This window comes from Strix aluco, chromosome 6, assembly GCF_031877795.1.
Source record: "Strix aluco isolate bStrAlu1 chromosome 6, bStrAlu1.hap1, whole genome shotgun sequence".
NCBI lineage: Eukaryota > Metazoa > Chordata > Aves > Strigiformes > Strigidae > Strix > Strix aluco.
In genome coordinates this window covers 38487877-38513143 of record NC_133936.1, presented here as the reverse complement: position 1 = coordinate 38513143, position 25267 = coordinate 38487877, and the positions used below count along the sequence as shown (strand labels likewise).

Below are 25267 nucleotides of genomic sequence, written 5' to 3'. Positions count from 1 at the left end.
GGACCACGTTATATTTGACTGAACAGATATCAAAACCTCACTGATATTGGTACATGGGGCGAGGGCTTCCTTATGCTAAACCCTGCCCTCAGACATGAGACAGCTCCTTCCTCCAAGATGGTTTAGTCTGTCCAAGTGGTGAGACATGGTAGGCTAAATAAGGTGAAGGACCATGTGCTAGTCTACCTGGTAAACAGGGAAGAGCCTTGATTAACTTAAGCCCTGGCCACCTCAGCCTAGCAGCTGTCTGTCCATCCACAAAAGTCCTGTCAGAACCCTCACCCAAGAGATGGAAAGTGGCGTGGTCTTTCCTGGCTGTTAGCTCTATTGCCCAACTCTGTGCAAAGAGATTTCTGCCAACCATGCCAACCCTCTCCTAGGTTCAGAGCAACCACACTACTTCCAAGTGCTTTGAGTATCTTTGTTGCAAAATTAAGTTCACATGCAAACCCTCTTGGCCGAGCCTGATAGTACTTTCCCATCCAGGGGAATTCAGACTAGCTGTACTCCGTGGATCAGAGCTCTTGTATGACTGGCATACTCTTTAGTGTTGTCTAGGAAAAAGCCCTGTGATATAGTTTCAAAGGGTTGTCAGGCCTACTAACTTCTGAAAAGTCACTCCCTACATAAACACACAGTTCTTCCAGGAGTGCTGTTCCTCTGTTCTCAGCAGGGGAATAAAGGATATCTTGCCTTCAGGGAGTGATCTATCAGGAGCCAAAGCAACTGTTACCTTGCACTGGATGAAGGGCCGAAGGAGCACAAAGATAGGGATCCGTGTTCGTACGATAAAGTCGAGGAAATCCCACAGGGCCAGCCCTCCCACCTTCCGCAGTGCCATCTCTTTGACTTGCAGGCTCAGCCAGTACCACTGGCTGTCCAGTTGCCGTTCAAAGCAAACAAGGATCACCTTCAGGGCTACAGGGGAACACACACCAGCAAATGGCAGTCAGAGATGTTAGCAGTGTCCCTTACAAGCATTGAGGGAGAAAGAGGGGGGCCACAGTGGGCACAAACCTACGCAGGCATGCATGCATGCACGTGCACATGCACACCCACACACCTCAGAGTCACAACTGTCCTTTCTATCAGTCTTCAAACACGGCAGGGAAGGAGGACAAGCTTCTTATAATAAAGGCCTCGGGATCAGGATTGAGAGTCCCATTTCCAGAGAAATTTTCCTACTTCACACCTAAGTTCCTCTGTATTTTCTTGCTCTAGCTTCTCCTCTCCCTCCCTGAAGAGTTCTTTTGTCTTCCTGGAATTCAGATATTTTGAAAGCAGCTGGGGGGGAATACAGCCCTGTCTGATCAGACAACCTCAAAAATCTTGATCAAGCTCATCCACACAAAGAGTCACCCTGTGAGCACAATAACCTTCAGGTTATTTATGGGGTAATGAAAAGAACCTTTCTAGCAGTGCAGCTGCATGAGTCATGGCCAAACTGTAATCTAAACAAAACCACGGTCCAGTAAGCCAGGGGCCGTAATTCACTAGAGCACTGCATTACAAATGGGATGAACAGCGATGAGGTTGAAAACAAAGCTCTATATTAAAGTGGGCAGCGACCAACAGTTAGCTCACAGGAGAGACAAGCGATCTCCCCCTTTCCATGCTCCCCTGGTCGGAACAGGGGGACCTGGGAATTGTTGGGGGAAGGTTGACTACTCTATCTTTCTTGATGGGATGGTCAAGACATCTCAGCCATCACACATCTGTATTCAGGTTTGTTGGGGTAGGGGGCTAAATCAGTGGTGAACTGCCATTTTTTCATTAGTGTTACCCCATTCCTCAGATATGGGTTAACAAAGACCTGAATATAAGTCTTCAGATAAATGCCCTCACAAAATCAAAAACAGGAAAGCTGTTTGAAGGAGTGAGAGCTTGGAGACAAAACTCTCCCCATATAGCCCCGATAACCTGCAGTGCTGCTGCCACCTCCAATTTGGTTATTTTTTCTTTCCTTTCACCTGTGGGTCATACGTGAGAAAATATAGTATTACATTGCAGCAGCATACAGTGAGCAGAGGGAATACCAGTCAGTAAGGACTGTGTGTGCACAGGGCCAGCAGGCAGGCAGACTGCATCACGCTGCACCCTAACTAGCCAAGGGCCAGTGAAGCTGTGATATTAGGGGCTGATAGACAGTCTGACTTGCCTTTTGTGGCTTTGCTGCTATATTCTGGCAGTGTGAAAACTGAGCAACTTCTACCTGTGCTGCAATCTCCTCCAGCTGCAGTGCAGACACTGCTCACGTTGCAATACATTCCAGAGGTACACTCTGGCCTGGCCCCTTGTTCAGGGCAAGACCTAAAGCAGCTCTGAAGAGCTCAATTAGCTCCTGCCTGAGACGGTTTTCTTTGGTGCTGTCTACAGTCTTGAACGCTCCATTTTATCTCTGTCTCTTCTCAGTGGTCAGCAGAAGCCATCACTCACCCAGGTAGGCAGCCTGGCTGGTGGACTCTGCGAGCCCTTCCCGCCGCAGATCCTTCCCCGCATCCCCTGGGGTGGAGCAATGGGCAGGGGAGCTCTCCAGCATAAAATTCTTGCTGCGGGAAGTGCTGATGATGCGAGGTGGCAGGAGGATATTGATAACAGTCTGGAGCAGCAGCAGGACCTCAGGCTGCTCCAGCCAGGGGCTGTCTGAGATGCATTAGGAGGGGAGAGAGAGAGAAAGATCAGGCTACATCCCATCAAAGACACCCAAAAGATCCAGACCCTGCTCAGTTCCAAAATGGGGTGCAATCTCAAATGTCCCCTAAGCCAAAACTCTGTCCCCCACACCTTGTTATGCTGCTTCTCCTCCTGCAAGCAAAGGCAAAGTTTATTTTAGCACCAACACAAACACACACAAACACAGAGCTACACAGCACAAAGAAATGTCCCGTTCAGTGGTCTCGTGGTCTCATTTCCTTTTGACATTCCCCTCTCCCTGTACTCTTTGCTTTCATTTAGGGATTTACCAGCGATCACCCTCTATAGAAGAAAGCAAGGAGCAGGACTTCTGCCAGACAAGTGGCATGGATTGGGCAGACTGTGATCCACAGGGGCACCCAATTTCTGTGACCTCTGCTCCCCTCTGTAGCTCCTGCTACAACAGATTTGTCTTGCCCTGCACCCCAGTTTCAAAAGAAGGAGCACATCTGTGTAAGACCTGACTCAACCATGGCACAGCTGAAAGAAAGAAAAGAAACAACAACAACAACTTCTCCCAGTGGGGCTCTTTTCAGTCTTGGACCCAAAGGGCACTTAGCTGACACACTGCCAGTGACAGAAAAACAAATTAAAAAAATAAAAATAAAAAAATCAACAGAGAGCAAGGAAAGTGCAAACATCAGTTGTCAGAAAAGGGGGAGAAAAATTCTTTTTGTTAAATTAGTCAGACCTTTGCTTCCAGATCCTACTGTGAGCACAAATGGAATCAGTAGGTTTAAAAGCATTCCTTCCCTTCTTTCCTGATTGGTGAATGGGGAGACGACATGGCTTAGGGGGAAATCTTCTTTCAAAGCCTGTGCAGTAATAATAAGAAAGGATTAAACGATTTCATCAGCAGATCACGCACACAAGTTACTGCAGGGAATGACGATCCCCTGGGCACCCTGTTTACACAGTACAACACCAGCATTGATGACCTGATTGAATTAGAAGCCCTGAGACCACTTAAGTCAGGAGTGAAAGGAATTCACAGAGTAACACAGGTGTCACCTGCTCTTGTCATAGCCAAGATGTAAGAAGCCCAGATTCCTAACTTATAGATACCATTAACAAAATCAGATGTATCCCACAGGAGTCAGCTGAGTGTTAGTCTTAAACTTTGCACTGCTGTGAATGGTATCAGGAACTGACCCAGAATATGAGGAATAAAAAAAGAAACAGAGGAAATTGCACAAATGACATGATCTAAATATTCTGCTGTCTGAACATGGAGGTTATTCCTGAACGTATTTTTTGTTGTGCCTCACTTTGTGCTGCCCAATCATCCTCCCTAGTGCAAAGAATGAACTCCTGAAAATAAACAAAATGCATGTTTACTTCTTGACGCATAGTCAAGCCTAAACTGAAAGGTCTTTCATCGTCTTTAGAGGAGGTAACACAAATGACTGTCACTACAACCTCTGCTCATTTACAACCTCCCAGTTGCTACAGACTTAGCTGTGAAATGCAACTGAACCTCGCAACCCCTCAAGCTTGCAGACCTGGGCTGAGAAATTCCAGGAGAAGATGCTTTCTGATGGGGTGTGAAGTACTTCTGTTTCATATCCTGCTGGAAATATTTTTCTGACATGTTTGGTTTTCATTACATTTAAAGTCCATGAATGAGTGAACAGGGAGAAGAGGATAACAAAAGTAAAAACTCCCAATACTTTTCAAAAATTATTAATTTGGTATCTGGTTTTAAAAAAGACAAAAGATTTCAGAGAAGGTGAAGGTGGCCCTTTTTTTGCTTTTGATTAAAGAACCATTACCTCAGAGCTGGAAGAAATCTGTCCTCATTCTGTGTCAGTTGGTACCAAAACGTCCTTTTGTGCTCTGAGGGACAGCACTGTGTTTTGGTTCCTACAAGCCTTCCTTCCCAAGCTGCCCTGCTGCTCAGAAATACCTGCTGAAGTATTAAACTGGATGTGCCAATGCATATTTAAAAATGCAAGTTGGAGCTAGATTAGGAAATTTGTCCCTTCTTTGGTCACCATTCTGTCTGATTTCATGCCAATGGGGAGGGAAAGGGATACAGAGGCAGAAAGACTCTGTAATAATTACGGCACTGCTATGAGAAAGGAATAGTGATGAAATTCTCCAAAAAGTCCAGGATGGGTTTTTTTATTCTGGACAACAAGGATGCTATTGAGTCAGCAGCTGAAAAGCCAAGTTGCCCTGTTTTTTTGAGCTGGCACACTGTGTGACCAGCTCAGGTAAGAGCAGAAGAGCACAAACTCCACTCTCAGTTGCACACGTGGTCCCACAGGAAAAAAGGTAGGGTTGCATGGATGTGACCCAAGGCAGGGCCCATCTGCCTGTGGCAGGAGGCTTATGCTAACTCCTTAGATCCTGCAGAGAATCCTAACATGCTTGTCAGAACCTTATACAGCATCAATCAGCCAAACTCCCTGGACCAACAGCAGTGTTAAGCTGATGGATGCTTGCTGTGGACTTGGCCCCAACAGGTGAGTTCTGAGCTTGAGTTCAAGGCTTCAAAAAGATGGGAGAATGTTGTTTGTCTTTCATTTTTGGTGTATGTTCCACAGTTTTTGCCCAGCTTTTGCAGAAAGAAAACAGAGCACCAATGAGTTGGTGTCTCAACCAGAAGCTATAACAGGCCTGGCCACAGGCCAGGGCAGACACACCTGTATCTGCAATGCTACAAGCCGGACAACAGCTGTGCTGAAGGGCAGAGGTGGCGAGAGATAAGGGCTGAGATGAAGAAGGGGTAATCCGTCAGCCACACTGGAGGGTCCTACCACTCCCATCACCTGCAATACAAACAGAGCACATCACCACAACTGACTACTTACAGTTTCATCCATGCCATATCCTCCAACATCAGTGAAATGGAGGCGCCTTTCATCGAGCACTGAGTTAGGGTGGATCTAGGAGAACCAGCTCCCCCAGTGGTCCTTGAGGGAGCTGGGGCCAGTGGGGAGAAGGAGCTCTAGCAGGGAAAGGGAGGGGAGAAGGGGGAACCAGCAAGGATGGGAGGAGTGCACGGGTAACCTGGTACATTTATAAATGTACCCAGTACCAGCCCCGAATGACCAGCACTGGACTGGTGGAACAGTTAGAGTTGGAGGATATGTCATGTAATGACTGTAACAAATAAAAATATGTCATCAAAGCAAAAAGTCTGCATTGAAACTGGACATCTTTTCCCTTCTCTTGCTGATCTACTTAAAAATAATGTCCTAAGTCTGACCCAAGCCGGGTTTTGTACAATGTTCAGATTCCTCTCAAACACAGTCTGTGCTTAGGAGCTATTAAGTATGACTCTTCTCACCTGACCTGAAGCAGAGTCACCTGAATGTGACTCCTTGAAATATCAGCACAAGAAAATAGCACTTCTAGGGGGAGTTATTTGAACTGTTTAGGATGTGTCCCTCAGGAGGAATTAAATGACAGGCCTGCATACGTCTGTTTCTCTTCAATGACTAGGCACGATGACAGGAACGGGTAGACCTGGCAGACATGGAAGCTTAGGGGAGATGAATGCACTCTTTCTTTTCCAAATTCAGCCTGGGGAAAAAGGCAATAACCAGTTTTCTGCCAGAAAACCAAAGGACAATTTAGAAAGAGAAGAGGCTGAGCCCTTTCTTTGTATCACTATGGATTATCATTTAGACATTTCCCCGCTTTCCTGTCTGATCTGTTTTTGGGCTTCGTGGTTCAACTGGTCTACACGTGATACAGCATGCAGTCAGGGGTGCTCCCACAGCTCACAGTGGCTATAGTTCTGACAGCTAAAAGTAAAATACTCTTGACAGTAAGAGTACATCTTTTCCTGGTAGCTCTCCCTGGTGTTCCCAGCCACCTGAACGTAAGCATGATGATTGCACTTCAGCACTGCAGAGCTTTCTGCTATTTTTAGAGCACTGGCTAATTCTTAATGCAGGCCCTTTGGAGAGCTTGCTGGCATGAATCACTCTGCCATGCCTGCTTGCCAAACTGCAAGTCCATTCTAAACTTGTAGTTGAGCTAACTCTGTAGCAGCCTCCCTTGGTAGCAACCCTAAGGAGTCTGAGGGCCCAGATTTGCAGTACCTCCTGTAGCTACCTCTGCTTGAACAAGGAAGAAGTCTTACGGACCCTGACAGGTTGGAGCTTCCCTGCCCTTGCAGCAATGAGTGCTGAATGAACTTGAAGGACAGGAACCTGGCAAAAACTGATATTGCATTTTAGTGATGATCATTGTTTTTAAAGCCTCTCAGAGCATTGGTGAACCCTGAGAGGTTTTTGTAACTGCTAAGAAAAAGTGACAATCTTTACGTTCTAAGGAGAAAATGTTATAAAATCCAATAACAATAAAAATGCTAGTGGTCTTTTGCCCCTTATTTGTATTTTTTCCACATGGAATGAAAGCATGCATGGTTGTCCAAATGGCTGGAGTTGCAGATACCAAATGGAGGGTTTTCCCTCAGTGTAACACCTGCAGAAACACCACAGTCTATCAGTGAATGACCAGACAGACTCCATCTGTATCATGTCTCTGTTGTAACACACTTAGGAGCATAAATTCTACCAAGAGTGGGATCTGAACATTGTACAGTGCAAACCTGTACTAGATCAAGCCAGGGACATTGCAAACAGTGAAGTGAATCCACCCATGTAAACCCTTCTAACTAGCCAACACCTGATGGCCTCTGACCGAGCCATCAGGGTCCTTCCCCACTGGAGATGGTAGGTATCCCCAGTGCCACCCTCTCCCCGTCTCTACCAGGTGTGTGCAGTCTCCACCACCCCACTCTCCAACTTGCAGCCCTCAGCTCTCAGCTCAATCTGGCAAAGGTGGATCTTCAAAGTGGTGCGTGGGAAGCAACGGAAATAAATCACTTGACCACCACTACCGGTCACTGTATCTCCCCATGCACCACTTCAAAAATGAACCTTGCTATCTCTAGTGTCACTTGCGAAATCCCCTCGTGGGGGGGAAGGGGGACAGGTAAAAATGACAGGAATGGGAATGAACGGTCATCTTCAGTCCAGAGATGTCAACAGCAGGGGGAGGTTTAGCAAAGGTTCACGGGGTTGCCGCTCGGCTACTCACCAGATTGACACACACATTGATCAGAGACCTAAGGTGAGGCAGGAAGGATATGATTGGCTGCCTCTGAAGTGTCAAACAAACCCCTTCAATCAAATTGCTGGCAGGCTCCCACTCAACCTGGCGCCTGCAATACAACAGTAGGTGCCGTTAGCCGCAGGCCTCCTGCCCCCCACCAGACGCTCTTAAACACGGCGACCGACACACAGTGATGCCCACAGAGGAAACGTGTCAGACAGCAACGACGTCCAAGATGAGCACAAAGTGCACAACAGAGAAAAGGTTTTACCCGCGCAGCTCAGGAAAGCACAGAGCCACAGAGCACACTGGGCGAGAGACGAGAAACGTAGCAGAGGGGTCTGCGCTAGCAACACGAGCCCCCTCACAACAGCAGTGGTGGATGAGCTGTGTTTCACTCCCTAACGCTTCCCTTGGGCACAGTGAATGAAAGGGAGCCACCAGGCAGCTCTCTCAGGTGTGCCAGTGTGGGACCATGCTCCCAGCTGAGAGCGACTCCTCCGTCTTTAGTGCCTTGTGGGTGTTCTCACTGAGGGGAGCAAACCCCATCAGCTGTGAGTGCCCTCTGGAAGCTACTTTGCAGTCTAGTCTGCTCTGCCAGAGTGACTCCCAGTCACAGTCTGCCCTAAACGGAAACTGGCTCACCAGTACAATCTTCACCTTCCTCCCCCTGTGCAGGAGGGCTGATTCATTCCCTACCAGCACCGAAGTCCTTCATTCCAGGATCCTTTCTTCCCTGACACTTTGCTTTTTTCACCAAAACAGCTTCTAGGGCTTGTGACAGGTACTGAATGGAGTCCTTCCTAATCATAAGCAGATGCAGCATAGGTAACATCAGAAGTGGTTCACACGCTGGGCCTGACTCTTTGCACTATGTATAGTTCTCAAGCCAGCATCTGACTGTGGACTTACTGGGACAGAAGGACGAGGCTTGGATAACTTGTAGCTAGAGACAATATCCTAGTCAAGCTCCTCAGTGGACTTCTTAGAGACATGTGGGGGATCAAGTGTTCACTAGGTAAGTTCTTATGCATCCACTGTTTCTAAATCTCTAGAGTAGTCGTTTGTTCTTGTACTTTCTTACACACATACTGCTCCCATCAGACACTGGTTTCCGAGTGGGGCGCCCACAGGAGGCAGCATGGAAGCTTCTGATGTAAGGACCCCAGTGGATGGCTCCTGGGGTCTGGCGCCCAGCCTCATCTCTAAGAGACTTCTTGGCCCAATGATGTTTAAATGTAGTTGCTGCATTTGGTCCAGTGGCTTTGCTGTCTCTGTTCCTTTGTGTACAGAAGAGCAATTTCAGCCAGGCATAGGTACAGGCAACAGACAGAGAGAATATGAAGTGAATCTTAATTTATGAGCATTCATTCAGCTTACAGAAAGAGGAAAGATCTTCAGGAACAGGAAGACCCCTAAGCTGCCTTTGAGGCAGGAGAAAGTATGAGTGAGAAAAGAAAGAATGAGTGAGAAGCAGGCAAGACATGGCAAAGAATCAAACCAACAGGAAGGAGAAGCATCAAAATTTCTGCCTCTAAATTCCCTACAAGGGCAGGAGTTTCTTAAAGTGAATTGTTAGCCAAAGGAAAGTGATAGATAGTGATGTCAGAAAGAAGAGATCACCTCCCTATTTGCTCCATCTTAGTTGGGTACCTATGATTCCCACGGGGACCTAAAGTTTTGTGTTTGAGTCCTACATTCTGATGTTCTCTAACATCATTTGGCTTCTCAGCTGAGACTGACAACAGAGTGACTGATTCAAGCAGTTGAGGACATATGCCCATGAGGGTGGCTGAGACCAATGACTCTTCTTACTCAGATCACTGGAAAGTCTACAGGACTGAGAGATTTTATACTACCCAGACTGGATTTGTATCACTGCCTCTGACGTAGGAGTGCTCCATGTTGAATACTTCTGAAGCTGCCAAAGCCAGTACCATAATGCTGCTATGTGATACACCAGCCACTGACTAGATGCAATCAATGCAGTTCTGTTCCCTTTACTAAGGAGCATTCAGAAGCTACTGCATAGCTCCAGACTATTTTTATCTTTACAGAGAACATAACAGTATTTTCATGAGAAGGCACACTAGAAATACCCTTACTACAGTTTAACTTTCCATTAAAAAATACAATTAATCTCCTCAACTCAGAGCTAAAATTAATAAAGAGGGTGAGACGTTACAAATCTGAAGGCTTATTTTGGAGAAAGAAAAATGAGATTTCTGGAAGTTCCTTCTGTAGTTCTTAATAACCATGCACTTCTTCTCTTGCTACCAGAAGACACAACAAAAATGTCAACATAAATGCACACTTACAGAGAAAAAAACATCTGTTCATTTTCTGATATGTTGTAAAGGTTCATTGCAACATGACAGTTTTAGTTAGATGACATACCCACACTTCAAGGCTTGCAACATCAGAAATGGACCCCAGAGGGTTTCTGTTATACCTGCTCACCTCAAAGTAGGCATCTTGTGAATTTTATTGAACATACGATCCAATCTCTTTAAGATGAGGATAAGGGCAGGTCTCACCGCCTCAGCTGTCCAGTCAGTGATGGGCAGCATCTCCATGATGTAGCGCCGCAGACCACGGCTTTCCATCGTCTGCGTGTCATAAGGTGCCAGTTTCAGCAGGGAATGTGCGATTTCTGCCAATCTAAAACCAGGGTTTGTTAAGAGGAAAATGAAATACAACTTGCACTTCTCCACACATGCCAATGAACTAACAGATAAATCTTCAGCAGCCTAGTAAAAAGAAAAAGATGCAAAAGTCAAACGTGCTGCTATTTAAACTCTTAGACCGGAGACCACAGTTCCTGGTCTGTTAAGATTCTTTTGCAGGAATCACTGTTTATATTTATGCACATGTGAATGGTCTAAAGAACATTTTTACATTGACATCAAATGCACCAAAGGAACATCAGGAATCACAGATTTGTGCAGCTAAAAACAATGCACCTGAGCTGTTTACAACATTGCAAATGCCTGTGAAACACAGACCTAACATCACTTGTATGTCAAGTAATGAGTGATTTGGTTTGGTTTTTTGCTTGTTTTTCAGCGTCACCACTTTAACAGGTCTCACTGTGCAGTTTTCAGCTTAAATTTTAAAAATAATGTGCTGTCCCATAGGTTTACACAACATGTACTTTGTATGATTACTCCCTGCAGCTCTGATTTGTTTCTCCTAACACCTCTACAGATTGTGTTGCTGTTGCTTCTTCTAACCTTCCCACATGGCCTTGCCGATGGCATTTTCTGTACTGACTTTGAAATACCACGGCAACATTTAACTTACACTTGTAGTTTGATAAAGACCTACTGAAATACTTGAATATTTGCGGTAGACAAAGATAAGTAATAAAGGTACATCTACTAATAAAAGGGATAGAAACCTGTATACTTCCTGAAACATCAACAGACTTTGTAGTAGATGATTACAGTACAATCCTATTCATATTGTGGGGGCTTCTTCTGAAATGCCTTCAACTAATGGAACTTATTTCTATTCTCTTTAAAATCTGTCTAGCAATATCAAGGGCAATGAGTTCTTCAGATTAACCAAAAGTGCTATATAAAAGTGTTTCTTTATCCAGTATTTCTTTATTATTACTTTTCACAACTACTTTGTCCTACTATGGCATAGGTCTATTTTCTTAAACACTGTGAAATTTAAATTATTGTATAATTACACTTCTTTCTGGCAATACAATATCGGTGGCACATAATGGTATATAAAAACTTTCTTATGCAATATAAAGTGCAAAATCCATCTCATCCAATTTGAGACATCAATCTCAATTAATCTTCTAGCTCTGTTCATGCAGAAATAAGCAACCTAGGAAATTCTTACCTTCTGAAATACTGGGATAAACAGCTCATTGGATGTGCATCTCCCTTTTCACTGGGTCCAAAAAGATCTTTATGACTTTTGCAGACTAAACATTTAACTTTTAAATGGCTAAAATTGGGTGAGATTAATCCTGTCTGAAGTGACTAGCATATTATCTTGTTTTCTGAGGTCTCTGAAATGACATTTGTCAGCCTCCCGAGACCATGGCTGTCACATCACATTCTGGTAAATCTACTCTCTACTTAGACATAAGGTTTTTTTCCTACAGCGGTTAAATCCTGTCAGTCCTTTCACTGATACTTATGAAATGAATTTATGTAAGAATCAAGATGATGTTCGCTTTTATTTAGGGCTAACCATGAAAAAACAATTCAGGTTCCAACCCCAATAAAGCAGTTATTTCTAGCACCTTCCAGGAGACAGAAGAGAATCAGAGCACAGCTCATTATCTTCTGTAAATCAACGCCTTAGTTTTACTGCCATAACCTTTGACCATGAAAGACCTTCCCTCTTGAAAGAATGCAGTATTTGCCAGCTACTACTGTGTACTGTGACTGCTTCATGGAAATCTTCTCACAAGAAAGTATCTTTCCAGAAAATATACCAAGAACACCTTCTGTACATATGGATTTAAATTTGTTAAATTCATCTTCTAAGAGAGGGACATAAAATAGTTTAAGAACCATTAAACTTAATTACTCTGGAATAGAAAACCTGTAGAAATGAAGTTCCCCCATTACTGTTAAACTGCAAATACTTCTGGGTAGTACACTAGAGCATTCTTATGTGGCATACAGATGTAAGACTAGGATAGTAAAAAGAAGCAAGCCCCTTTACTGCACTAAATAAAGTTCATTCATCAGACACATGTTCCTCACTCCCATTGAAATCATAAAAAAAAACCCCAACATGTCTAACCAAGAACATAATCTGTCCTGAGAATCTCGCCTTTGCTTCTAACATAAGATTAAAGTTCTTATCTTGGGCTTCCATTGCTAAAAGTCATGGAGTTTGTAATGCAGCTAAACAGATGTATTGATTTCTGAGGCTTGTGTCCCTTGGAAAAAATGTACAGGTGGCACTGCAAAAGCAGCCATGTCCAGCAGGTTTTCAGATTGTTTGCAGCCAAGCACTATATAAGAATGACACAGATCTGTGGAAACAGACTTCTCTTGTTTAAAATTACCCTCTAAATTATTAAACATTTGCCAGAAGGGGGAGAAGAGCAACACTGAATTGATATGCAAACACACAAACCAAACAAAAAGCACCTCCCAACTCCCAGAGGAATTTGGGGCGTTTGTTAAACAAGAGCTCAATTAATGTCAAACACAATTTTGTGTTCTATAGAGACAGCCTGAATCCAAAGATCTCTAATCGTGACAGAATCTGCCAGCTAAGGGGCTTTGCCATTTTTTTCAGAGCATGCATGTAAAAGGTAGAAGAGCTTTTAGAGGGTTTTCCTTGGTCCAGGGGCAGGAACAGAGCTGGTTCAGTGCATTGCTAGGATTTGTCACCCTTCATCTTCCTTTACAGGCTATTCCTGAGGAAAAATTATAGCACTCAAAGGAATAATTGACAGCCAGAATGGCCTCTCAGGGTTCAGGGAACAACATAGATTACTGTTGAGGTGGTTCTGATTGACTTTTGAGGCGAGTCTGAAACAGCTTAAAGATATCTTTGCTATCTTTCCTGTTTACTTTGATACCCTACCGAGCACTGTTTGGCTGAGGCCATACAAAAATGTCTCTTGGTATTTAGATATTCTGTATTCAAAGAATGATCTTGAAGTATTTCTTTGTCTCATAAAAGAATACAGGTCTCCCTGTGACCCCCCTGCCAAGCGATACACTAGGACCGCCTCATACTAATCCCAGTTTTCCTTCTGACAAGTGCCAGTCAGAGCAGTGCTAACTGTGGCTCACTTGGAGAGTATCTGTGCTGTTTTCATTGAGACACATCTTACCATGAAACAACTCTAATGAGTTTATGTTTCCTGAGAGAATACTATGTGAGAAAAGGGTTTGACAACAGAATCAGGTCCATTCCCTCTTCTCCCAGTTTTTGTTGTCTTTTACAGCTGGACAAACTTCTCAGTAGCAACTTACGCTATTTTATGTCTACCCTGAACAGCACAGAGAAGAGAATCAGGTCCGAAGTGCTTAGAAGGCCCTACCCCCAACTTCTTCTAGGAGAGCATCACATGAAACAGTTTGCAGTGAGCATCCAAACAGCAAGCTGGGCTCAGTGCTGCACCTTAAATAAAAGACTTGTGCACCTGCTGTATGACATGCTGAGGTGGTGGTCCTGTAAATGCCTTCTGTCCTATCCTCCCCCATATTTCAGGCATTTATGCAATACAGTGCAGTGGTTGCTCTGCCTTTCTTGCTTTTTAGCAGCTGGTTCTGATGCACTGTGTCACAGGAGAGGATAAAGGTCATTTCAGCCAGCTAGGCAGCTTCCCTACCCCTTGCCCTGCAAAGGCAGCCTTATCTGCTCTGCTCCTCGCTGCAACATACTCTGATGTATCAGATGGGCTTGTGTGGAGCTATTTCATCCACTGGAGATGGGGGTCTGAATGATACCAGAGTAGAGCATATGAAACCTTCCTCATACACAAGCAGTGTCAGGTACAATCTGAGGAACATCCAAAACAAGCTCTGCATATTTCAGACAGCAACATGCAACTGCACTACCAAAAAGTGATTCTGTCTGCTATTATGAAAAATTGAGAGCTAAAAGAAAGGAATCCCCCTAAAATGAACAAGTAAAAGCAGAATGCCTGTGGAATACCTCATGTGGGACTTCACATCCAGCAGCTCCAGAGAAGTCACTCGGGGCTCACCAGCCAGATTCTGCAAAATCTTCAGCCTTGGACCACAGTGCTTGTAAAACTCTGTGCAGATATTCAGCAGTGACTCCCGCGGTCTCCTGAACTCCTCTCTGGCAATTCGTTCATCCAGCTCCTCTCGGGGAAGACCCTGCCCCTCCTCCAGTAAGTGAAGGTTCTCCCTGGAGGATATAAAATGAGAAAAAGTAGGAAGTGTTATATGCAGTGGAACAGCAGGCACAGATCATAACAAACTCTCCAACTTGTTTTTGCAACAGATGCTTTCTGCTGCAACTGGAAAGATAGTTGCATCTGCAATTAAAAAAAAAAAAAAAAAAAAAGGAAAATTATAATCTGCAAAGTCTTGTTAAAAATGAAAATAATTTCTCTATGATCTCTCCTTTGCTACCCTCCCTTGAAAAAAGGCTGCCTGTCACAGCAGCAGTGGGTGGGACCCAGAAAACTGCTGGGGAACAGTTCATCACGTGTCAGGGAAGACTGGGCAAAGATTTTACTGTACCTGATAAAGTGTAGTTTGGCTCCCTGTTCTGGGTACCTGGAGAAACAGAAACAGTGCAGTTGTAAACAGCAACTTAGTGGTGCCTAAAACTGTGCCTTTCTGAAAGAAGGCAACACTGCTCTAGTGCAGAAGTATACTTGCCATGGGCAGGATGGTATCTTGGTTACTGGAACAATGGCTACACACAGTTAGTGACCACATTGAATAGCCTTTACCTCCCAACTGGCAGCAAAGAACAGACTCCTATAGCTATTGCCCTTGTTATGAAAGGAAAAATTCAGGTTTAAAAGCCATAGCCCTCTTTAAAGCAATTTCTCTTACTGATTTTCACCACAGTGCTCAGTCTGTTTCATGAAAGCAGAGCTCACCTAGTGGAAAGAATAACTCAGCGTGGTTTTTTTGTGTTATTGTAATTTTCTCTTGCCACTTCTTGTTGAGAAAGCATTAACAAACCCTGCACCACTTGGCTAACATGTCTAAGGCTGGAACAGTGATCATTCCACCATCATGAGACTCCTGCTGTTGCTAGCAGATGTCTGTTGCAATGATAACACAACAGAAGAAACAAGGGCAGGAAACCTGGAGCAGTGCAAAAATATTTTGGATCAAAGACTGAACATCTGACAATGAGAAAGATCTGGAAATGTAAACCAAGATGCCAAGATGTCCGAGTCACAGAGCACCAGGAGGCTCTACATTGCCTGTCGGCAGATACGTATTAACTGCTCTCCAAAATCAGCAGACAAATCATAAAGCACTACTTTCCATTACACCTTATTTTTCCTTAGACTGGGCAATCTTGCAATAGAAGTAAATGTCATATATCCACTTCAGACTTGAGCATGAAAGGGTTTATCTGCTTCTCAGATCCAGGACTGAAAGTCAAAGCTGTGTTTCATCCATGCCTGAATAAGTCTTAAAGAATAACAGGCTGATTCCAGGAGTTACCAACCAAGATGTGTACACTACACATCTATAAATTGACATGACAGCCCTTTGATGATCCATGCAGAGAGTGATTTCTATCTCCCTTCAATACAAAGAAAGACAGGGAATAACTTGGAAAGCATGTCTTGCCAGAAGGCTGTTCCTGATTTACAGCCCTATACAGCCCATGGTATTGTACTAGACCAGTGGCTCTCAACCTGTGGTACACGGACCCCTGGGTGTCATCACAGGGGGTCCACAAAGGTTTAAAGCAGGGGTGGAAGAGTGTTGATGTATTATTTTAAATTTATATGGAATCATTGCAATAAAGATATAATAGGAGTGCGTGCATTAACAGATTAATTTATTTCCCCTTCTCTCCAAATTTGAAGACCCTTCATGAGAAAATGGAAATAAATATTTGATGCAGTCTAGTGCTTTAAATCTTGAATTAAGTCTTGGTGGTCCGCAGCCACAAAAGGTATTTAAAGGGGGTCTGTGGTGAAGGAAAGGTTGAGAACCCCTGTACTAGACTATTGGCTGTGCACGGACTTACTATCAGCTGTTAGAGACAAAAGAGAAATCCTGAGGAAGTACTCTGCTTTGGAAGAACAGCTATCCCAGATTTTGCTAGGGGAGAATTCCCTTTCCAGGTCAGCACAAACATTCAGATTTTAAGCACAGTAAGGCATAGCCTGGCCAGGAGAAGGCAGGGCTACCCAGAGGGGTAATCAGTACTGCAAAGAAAACCTTCATAATCCCAAATGCTTGTGGGAGGATTTTGTAACAAGATTTCTTAAACCCTTGCTCTGTGACTAAATTGTCCAGTGGCCTCGTCTAATTTGCAGCAGCCTAATTGGAATGGCCAATATGGCCAAGGAGCAGTATTACAGTCTGCTGGCGCTATCTCCTTCCTTGTGTCCTTCTTCTGAGTGAATTTTTTTTTGTGGGAGTTCTGTGGGGTTTTTTTTAAGGACAAAAATATTCCCAGTCATTCCTCCCTTTCTCTCAGATTCTCTGCCACTCACTCCTTTGCTATCTGTTACTGCAAAAAAACCCCAAAACAGACCAATGTGGAGGTAAAGATGATAGAAAGAGAGCATAGGAAAAGTAAAAGTAAATGGGGAAGGGAAGAAAAGAAACCCGGAGGAGGTGCCAGTTTCTGCAAGTCTCAACTGACATGCAGTCTGAGCTCGTACTGCTGTTCAGCCTCTCAGAACAAGGCCAGAAGGATCCAACCCTTCTGCTATACAAGCATGCTCTGCCCAGTGGTCGCTTTGGCAGCAGACTCAGAAAGAAGCAAAGCAGAGAACTGAGGCACATAATTGCTTTGTCAGTATACTTCTAGAGTGAGAAAGGGAAACAAAGAAAAAGACATTTAGGATGGGTGTCCTCCATTTTGATATCATGGTCTTCTATTTAGTCACATGGTTTTAAACTAGAAATTCTAGTCTTGGGGATTTTGGTTACTGTCAGAAATGCAGTCCTGGGCTATGTACTCTTTTTATCTGACTGTTTTCTCTCACAGTACGTAGAGCACTTCCTCAGACAGCAATGAGATGTTACGTTATTAAAAAAAAAAAATCTATTCAGAAAAATGAGAAAGAAAGAAAGAAAGAAAATCCCACTGACTTACCTGGTGTTCACCCCTGCTGACATGGTGTGGTTTGCTGTTGTGGTCCCTTTATGGCCTTGGTCACATCGACTCATCTGTGGGGCTGTCATAGGCCTGGCAATGGGAAGGTGAATAGCACACTAAAGACTAAATCTAACAGGCGCACTGAAGTTCTGCTTGTGATCTGGTAAAATTTGGCACTAACTTTACCATGTCTAAAACTCAACCATTATTCAAGCTAAGCTGCATATCATGACCCCCTGTGCATTCCCTCTCCCCACACCGATAACCGAATGCCGGCTCAGACCTTTGCACCATGTGGGTTACCTGGTGAGCACTTCTACACTGTACAAGAGGGCCTGCAGGGAGGTGGCAAGGGCAGCCATAGCAGCAATCTCCTCACGAGCTGCTGTCACGGTCTCCACTTGAGAGGTTTGACGCTTCAATTTCTGCAAGTAACAGGGAACGAGTGCTTCCAAGACCATCAGCATCTGGAGACTGGAAAAATAACCAATACTTTGTCTGGTTTATTTTGTCAGGCCTGAAACTCACATCAGGCAGAGGCTTAAGTTTCTATCTGAAGACCCTTGGATCTCTCACTAGCCTTGTGACTTCATTGCTTCTCACTAGATAAGCAGGCCAAAAAAGCTCTTGGATCAGGGACTTCAGGGAAAGCTATCTGATGCATGAAACAATAATAATAAAAACAACCTGAACTTCTGGGTATCTTCTGAATATGTCATCCATTTGCAGGAATTCACTTTCCCTTCCAAAGACTCATTCTTCTCCGGTTTCCTCTTGGAAACTAAACTTTTTGCTTTAGCAGCTTACCTCCCCTCTCTGTGTCTTCCTGGTTTTTTCCAGCTGTCTGTTTCTCCCCCTCCATTGCTTCGCTGACAACAGAAACCTGCAGGACACAGTGTGATCCCCACTTACAGCTTAGGTGTTGCTACTCAGGCTGCCATCTAGCTTAATGCTGCATCTGGCAGGATTTGGTGCCCTAGAAAAGGTATCAACAGGGAGAGGATGGGCCTCACAAGAAGGCCTGTGCTTGGAATGTATTTCTATATCCTCTGCCTCCATTTGTCAGCCTTGCTTTTGCATGCCATGTGCAGCTTTTATGCCTTTTCTGAGTCTGCACAAACCAAGAAAACAGATTAGCACCTTCTGAAGGATTCAGGAGCATAGGCCACCACCGTCACACACAGCTTGATGGCTTCACTGATTGAAAAGGTCAAGTCTTCATTCCCATAGCAGAAGTCTGCAGGAGTAAAGCAATATGAGAAGACTATCACACAAACATACTGAATATGAAAGGAACTAACACACCCCTTCCTTTTTCCCCTCTTCAGTTGGTTGCTTCTCATCTTAATAATCCCCGATAGACTTGTTTTTTGACAAAAATCTGTCTATATAAAGGAAACATGCTGCACGCCCACTTGCACTCTCCTGTCCAAAAACTCAGTAGGTGAGAAACAGTTCTCAGCAGGTCAAATCGTTGCTGAGCATAAGGCCTACAGCTGCTGCTGGAGTCCCGTTTCAAACATCACCCATCACAAACAAAATCTTAAACTCATACATGAAAAGCACACATGTCAACTTAATGACAATTTTTATGCTCGCTCACTTTTTTCCTAGATGTTTCCACTGCACTAAAAATGATGCTGATACACCACTGATGGCAGAAGACAGTTTACTTATAAAAAATCAAGCCCGTTCTATACTGGGAGCCACATGGGCGCCAGCACAAAAGTGAGTCTGGTTTGCTAGTGATCTGAGAAAAAATTTTCAAAAGCATTTAAGTCCCATATTACAAATATTACTTTGGATATAATTAGTGCCAGGCATCAAGAAACTGAAGTATCCAAAGAATAATACTTGTAATACAACTACAGACCCGTTTACAGAAGTGACTTTGGTATACAGGAGCCCAAGTAAAAGTTAAGGTCCCAAAGCATGTAAATCACTTCAAACAACAGAAGTCCAAAGATAATTCTGATCTTCATATGGAAAATACCAGGCACAGAACTTGGGAATTTTCAGAGATGTCTTTGAATAACCCTCCACAGAAAACCTAAAGATTTTATATAAATGCTTACTGCAATCTACAAAGAAGAAGAAATATCTTCCGTTTCTGTACCATTTTATACTATAACTTGTGATATAATTGTGCAGAATGGTAAAATCCCAGTATATAACAAAGCTTTACCTCTAAGGCTAGACAAGCTTCACAGTTCATCAAAATAAGTATTGTTTAGGGGAAGCGCAAATTTGGAAAATAAGTTGAAGATCCTTATAAAAATCAGCAAAAATTACTTCCCTGCAAATCACAACTCAGCCAAATTCTTAAATGCTGCATTGCATGGATAACTATCAAGAGACAGAGTGTCCTGGATACATCACACAGCCGTATATATTCTGCTTTGTGATAAACCAACATCCCCCCTAGAACTCAGCACTGTTGAATGTCTGAATGGCATCCATCATTTTCTAGTCATAGTCTGCCCACGGGAGAGGATGCTTTTGTTTCCTGCCCACATGGAGCAGAGGAGATGGCACTGATCTTGTCAGCATGATACAGTTTATTAGGCATCTTTATTCTTCACCCACACATGATAAAATTCAAAATGCCAGGGGCTAGTCTCAGACTAGCAGGCTCAATGCAGAAAAAGTAGCTTTGGAATAAAATAAGTTAATAATTTCCCTCCTGCAGAAAATACCAAAAGGATGGTGCTGATAAAGCCAACCTTAAAAGCCTCCGGAGGCATAAGAAACAGATATGACTGCATTCTGGGAGAAGAAAAGGGCCCTGGACAAATCATGCTGCATCAAAGCATGGTGAATTAATAAACAACAAACCAGAATTACCGAATAAAGAGTGTTTTGCTGTTACCTAATGACTTGAGAGGCTTTTCTGCTTTCACCAACTCTAAGATGTCCAAAATGTCTGGAGTATCTCCCTCTAAGGACTGCAGCAGGTCAAACAGGCACTGAGCTGACACTCCTTTGCTGGTTCCATTGTTTGTAGCATCCTGTTTCAACAACAGACATTCGTGGTTGATTTTCTGAGGGCCTGTGTGCATCCCAGGAATTTTTATCTAGAGGTGTGGGCAACCTTTTGTTTTGACAAAGGGCTCACATGGAGTTCGAGAGCTTACTGCTATCAAACAATAAGCCTTGCCTGACTCAACAGATTGATGCTACAGTGGAAGGATAATCTGAAGACTGCACACAGCTTTACTTCCCAGAAAGGGCAGATCTTTGTTGCCCTGTCAAGGAGAAAGATGTGTGTGCTTACAGTGTATGTGCAGTTAGATTTGGCAGTCCCACTTCAAATTGAAACTTCATTAACTTGTTTTAACTCACTAAAACATGAAAAAGTAATTATTTCAAAATATGGCTAATCCAGTTTTATAGTTCACATGTACTAAAACTTGGCATTAAGCTTTTAGTTCCTGTTGCTGAATTCTAAGAAAGGATTTGCATTTAAGGATTTACTAATCATTACTGTCCTTTTATAACCTATTTATATACTGAAATCTAAGGAGGGATCACATTTACTAGCCTGGATACCGGTGGCCCATTATCTCATCAACCTGCTCAATCAACTGATGAACAGAAGTGTTCAGAAATAAGTTCAAGAAATGGTTCTGTGCAGCACCAAGTGCAGTACACGCTCAGTAAGAACTGTGCTGCTGCTCCAGCGGTTTTCTCCTTGTGATCTCTGATGGGGGGCTGGCTGCATACACAGGCTTCCCCACGCTGAGACTAGGGAAAGGCTTTTACTCACAGGGAACTCCAGGAGAGGGGCCACGCTTGCAAACAGCTGCAGAATAAAGGGCTTGCGATGCAGAATGTAGAACTGGCGGCAGGCAAATTCAATTGCTTGGCGTAACTGTGGGTTGCTTTCATAGTCAGCGTATACCTGAGCAAAGGAAAAAGGGCATGGAAGTACAACTCCAGTGGAAGGGCTCTTCAACTCCTAACCCAGACTGAACGAACTACAGCCTTGTCATTCCTGATATGTTTGCCTAACATGTTTTTAAAGATGGACACTTGACCACCCTCTCTGGTAATACATTTCAGGGACAAGCTATCCCTAGAAGAAAAGGTTTGCTTGTCATGCTTGAACCTTCTTTGTCACAGCTTTAGTCCATTATTTTTTGTCCTATGTATCGGAGGTAGATTCCTTCCCTCTCCTTCCTAGAAGCACCTTACTGTTTGAAGCTAGTTAGTGCTTTCTTCCTCAATATTCATCTTTTTCAGTTAATCAAATCCCAGCTCTTTCCGTCCTTTCTTACATGACATGTTTTCTAGATGTACATCCCTGTTCCAGTCTGCAGTCTCTTCAGTTAACTGATGTCTTTTGTGCAGTGCCCGCATCTGGACAGAGCCAGCACTTCAAGTCAGGAGTGCTGCTGATTGGAGCAGCAGAATTATTCCATGTTTCTTTCACAAGATACAAATCTGTATAGTCACCCCAGAATGGCATTTGAGATAATTTCTTTTTCTTTTTTATCCTTCAACAGGACAGTGTTGATTCATGTTTAACTTCACATCTATAATAACTCCTGCAGAGCTGCTACTGAATCAGCTACTTTCCTTCCATAGTTACATGACCCATTATTCATAAGTAAGAACCTACACTTGTCCAGCCTGATCAACCTAGTCTGTTTTTTTCCCTTTTTTCAGACTGCATCTCCAGTTTCTCAAGATATTTGAACTCCTAGCCTGTCCTCCAACACACTGACAGTTCCACCCACTTTTAAGATATTTTAAGGCTCTTAGAGTGGCATTTCCTTCACGGCTGGCCACTGAACCATGCAGCCAATGTGTTGCTAAAGATGTGGGATTTGTTTCTCAGTTATGTAAACATTATAAATTGCTAGGAACAACTTCACTGTGCTTCCTTCTTCTGCCCATTTCAATTGCCTGTCTGCACTTCTCTGCTGGTACAAGTCTGTGGGAGGTTTGGAGTGGGGGTAGGCAGGATTTTTTTTGCTATTTGCTGGCAACAGGTAATGCTGAGATTTTATGGTACTGCAAAAGTCACATTACAGCACAGGCCTCTTGAAGGTTTCTAAAAAATTATTAGCGTGCAAGACCTCTGCAGAGATGAATTCAATTCTCGGTAGCCTAGTAGGCTGAAGAGACTAGTATGTGTTTAATACAATCAGAAGGCTCTAGCATGCTTATGAGGACAGTCAATCACCATGGCCTGTTGCCCTTGCAATATCTCATTTACTTGAGAAAAGGGAAATAATTAATTGTATATGCATTTCACTAAGGAAAGCAGAAGAACCTGCAACAAAAAGAGCCTTGTAAGGGTATGTGCATGTATGCATCAGGAATTAAGATACTAATGGCTAGTTCAAGCCCAGAAGCGGTAGAAGAATTTGTTTGTGATGACCACAAACAAACCAGCTGATTTTGGGTGCCTGGAACAGAGATGTGAAGATCTGCAAAAGCAAACAAGCTCAGCAAAACTTGGGTTTTCATTTGGAATTGCTTTTTTGCCTCCCAAGAGTGTAATTTATTTATTCAGTAGTTGACAGTAATTGGTAAGGGGGGGAGACAGGGGATAGAAACGAATTACAAAACTAATTTCTCTCAATATGAAAAGTGAAAACGAAGAGAGAGTCCACAGGGCTGAATGGTTACTGCCAAGTACTTCAAATTAAGTTATTAAGGTATTTTATTTCAAAATGTCTTGTTTCTAATGAATAAATTCATGCACTGCAGACCTGGATCTAATACCTACCTACCTAACCATGTAAGGCATGATATTAGAGTTTCCAGTTACTAAAGAGTTTGTTTAAGTAGCAAAACTCGTCACTGGTCCTAATTATTGTGGTTTGTTAACTATGTCAAAATGAACATACATAGGGATGTCATGGTCATTGCTTTTTTTACAGAAGCACTAGTTGTTTCTGTATTTGCATTATAATATTAAATCTTTAGATACCGTCTTCAAGCCCTGCAGAAATAATCTTTCTGTCTGTCAAAGAACTACATTGTTTGGGTTTTTTTTTATTTTCAGTATCGGATTTTTCTCAAATGTCAACAGAAAAAAAGGCATACTTGTACACCTCAAAGTGAAGAGAAACTCCGCCTCTAACACTTCCAATATTTGTCATCACTCACATGAAAAGACAACATGAGTTTTTCATAAAAATTTAGTGTTATTTTCTGTTGCTATCTAAATTGCAGATAATACAATTATCATACTTAAAAAAGTGAATATAATTTCCTTTTGACCATCAACTAGCAAATCCAGATATTTCAACTATTCCCCAAACTTCAGCCATCCCTGGAGGAAAAAATATTGAGGGAGACCTAAGGTCCAGAAATCTCACATTTCTGTGTGGAGTACATAGTAAGGGAAACAGACATTCATTTACTTAACTTAAAGAAGAAAAGAAAATGTAGTCATTTACTCAAGAACAAAAGGGAATGTAGTCTCAGGAATGCTGATTTGGGCCATCCCACCCTGCTCTGTTGTCTTCTTGGGCCCCCCAGAATCTGTGATCTCACCAGGACTCAGCAGTTTAAAGTTTTTCCAATAACAGTCCTATGAAAAAGTGCTCGCTTGGAAGTCTTCCCTCATATTGTTCATGGAAATGGCTCACCTGCAACATGCTGGGGAGGACCCACTGGTACCCGCTGAGGGAGAAGAGGTGGTTAAAGTGCACAGCTGTGTTGATGACTGTGGCAGCGTACTGCCTCAACAAGGCACTGTCCTCAGGGTGCAGGATCAGGGCACCGTTGAAGACGTTCAAGAACAGCATGATCTCATCTCCCCAGGGAAACTCGCTGGGCATGCCAAGGAACATCTCCTCCAGCAGCTTAATCCACAAGCTTTTCTGAAGAGTGTCCAGACCAAAGAGCTCTTTCCCAGCTGTGGGGGAGAAGAGGCAACAGCAATCAACTCTGTCCACCACAGCCAGCCTCACAACATTCCCAGAGGCCAAAGGCCTCTCAAAGAACCATCCCACAACACTGACCATTGTTCTGCCTTTTTAAAGTGATTTCACCCATCCTGTACTTCTAGAAGTGCCCACAGGGCTTGAGCAAACCTTGACTGAAGGCAACACATATCAAAATGAAGAATGACGGATATCACACAGCTCGTTAAATCTGCTCCCCACTGGTTGGAAATTCTCCTCTTAAAAAGTGAAAGCAGATCTGAGCTTGTACATGCATCATCTGCCTCACACAACCTGAATAGCTGTGTGGACTCATGCTGATTTTTTATCCTTCAAGTGTCCCATACATTACAGGACTTTGATGCAGAGTTACAATAATGCTTCTGAAAGCAAGTGCCTTTAGGGCCTGTTACAGAACTTGCCAATGCTTACCATCCTGCTGCAGTGGCCAAACGGGCCAATCCCCACATCAGGCTGGAATCCCTACCTGACTTCCAGAGCAAAGTTTCTAAACAGAGGGCTGTTTCTGTATCCCTGCTGCAGAATTTGCCCAATCTTCACTGGAAGTCCATTGCTTCCTCAAAGCGGATGGCAAACAACCCTGAGCAATCCTTTTTAGGTGCAGTTATGCTAGTGGACAGAGTATTCTAGCTGTAGTCTCATGCATAATTTTAATCCATAATTATAACTTATTCTCATTTGTGTCCAAAGAAAGTAGCTTTGTCTGGGGACCTCTAAGAGCAAAGCCCTTTCTGCTGTTGTGCTTACAAACCAACAGCTATGTATCATTTTCCCTAGAAGAGATTCATCAGCTTTCAGTTACG

The 25267-nt window shown here is 43.4% G+C and overlaps 1 protein-coding gene across 5 annotated transcripts in view; it reads right to left on the bottom strand.

Annotated features, from left to right (window-relative positions):
* Positions 1 to 25267, bottom strand: part of UNC80 (unc-80 homolog, NALCN channel complex subunit) — a 133720-nt gene that overhangs the window by 17957 nt on the left and 90496 nt on the right. For all 5 annotated transcript variants that reach the window (XM_074829703.1, XM_074829706.1, XM_074829704.1 and 2 more), the window contains 14 exons: positions 24147 to 24415; positions 21308 to 21442; positions 20411 to 20549; positions 18682 to 18778; positions 17845 to 18015; positions 17539 to 17631; positions 14976 to 15011; positions 14419 to 14637; positions 10228 to 10428; positions 7753 to 7876; positions 5343 to 5468; positions 3386 to 3509; positions 2437 to 2643; positions 734 to 918 (listed from right to left, as the gene is read on the bottom strand). In XM_074829703.1, coding sequence (XP_074685804.1) covers positions 734 to 918; positions 2437 to 2643; positions 3386 to 3509; positions 5343 to 5468; positions 7753 to 7876; positions 10228 to 10428; positions 14419 to 14637; positions 14976 to 15011; positions 17539 to 17631; positions 17845 to 18015; positions 18682 to 18778; positions 20411 to 20549; positions 21308 to 21442; positions 24147 to 24415 — 2126 coding nt within the window. The remainder of the gene's footprint in view (positions 1 to 733; positions 919 to 2436; positions 2644 to 3385; positions 3510 to 5342; positions 5469 to 7752; positions 7877 to 10227; positions 10429 to 14418; positions 14638 to 14975; positions 15012 to 17538; positions 17632 to 17844; positions 18016 to 18681; positions 18779 to 20410; positions 20550 to 21307; positions 21443 to 24146; positions 24416 to 25267) is intronic.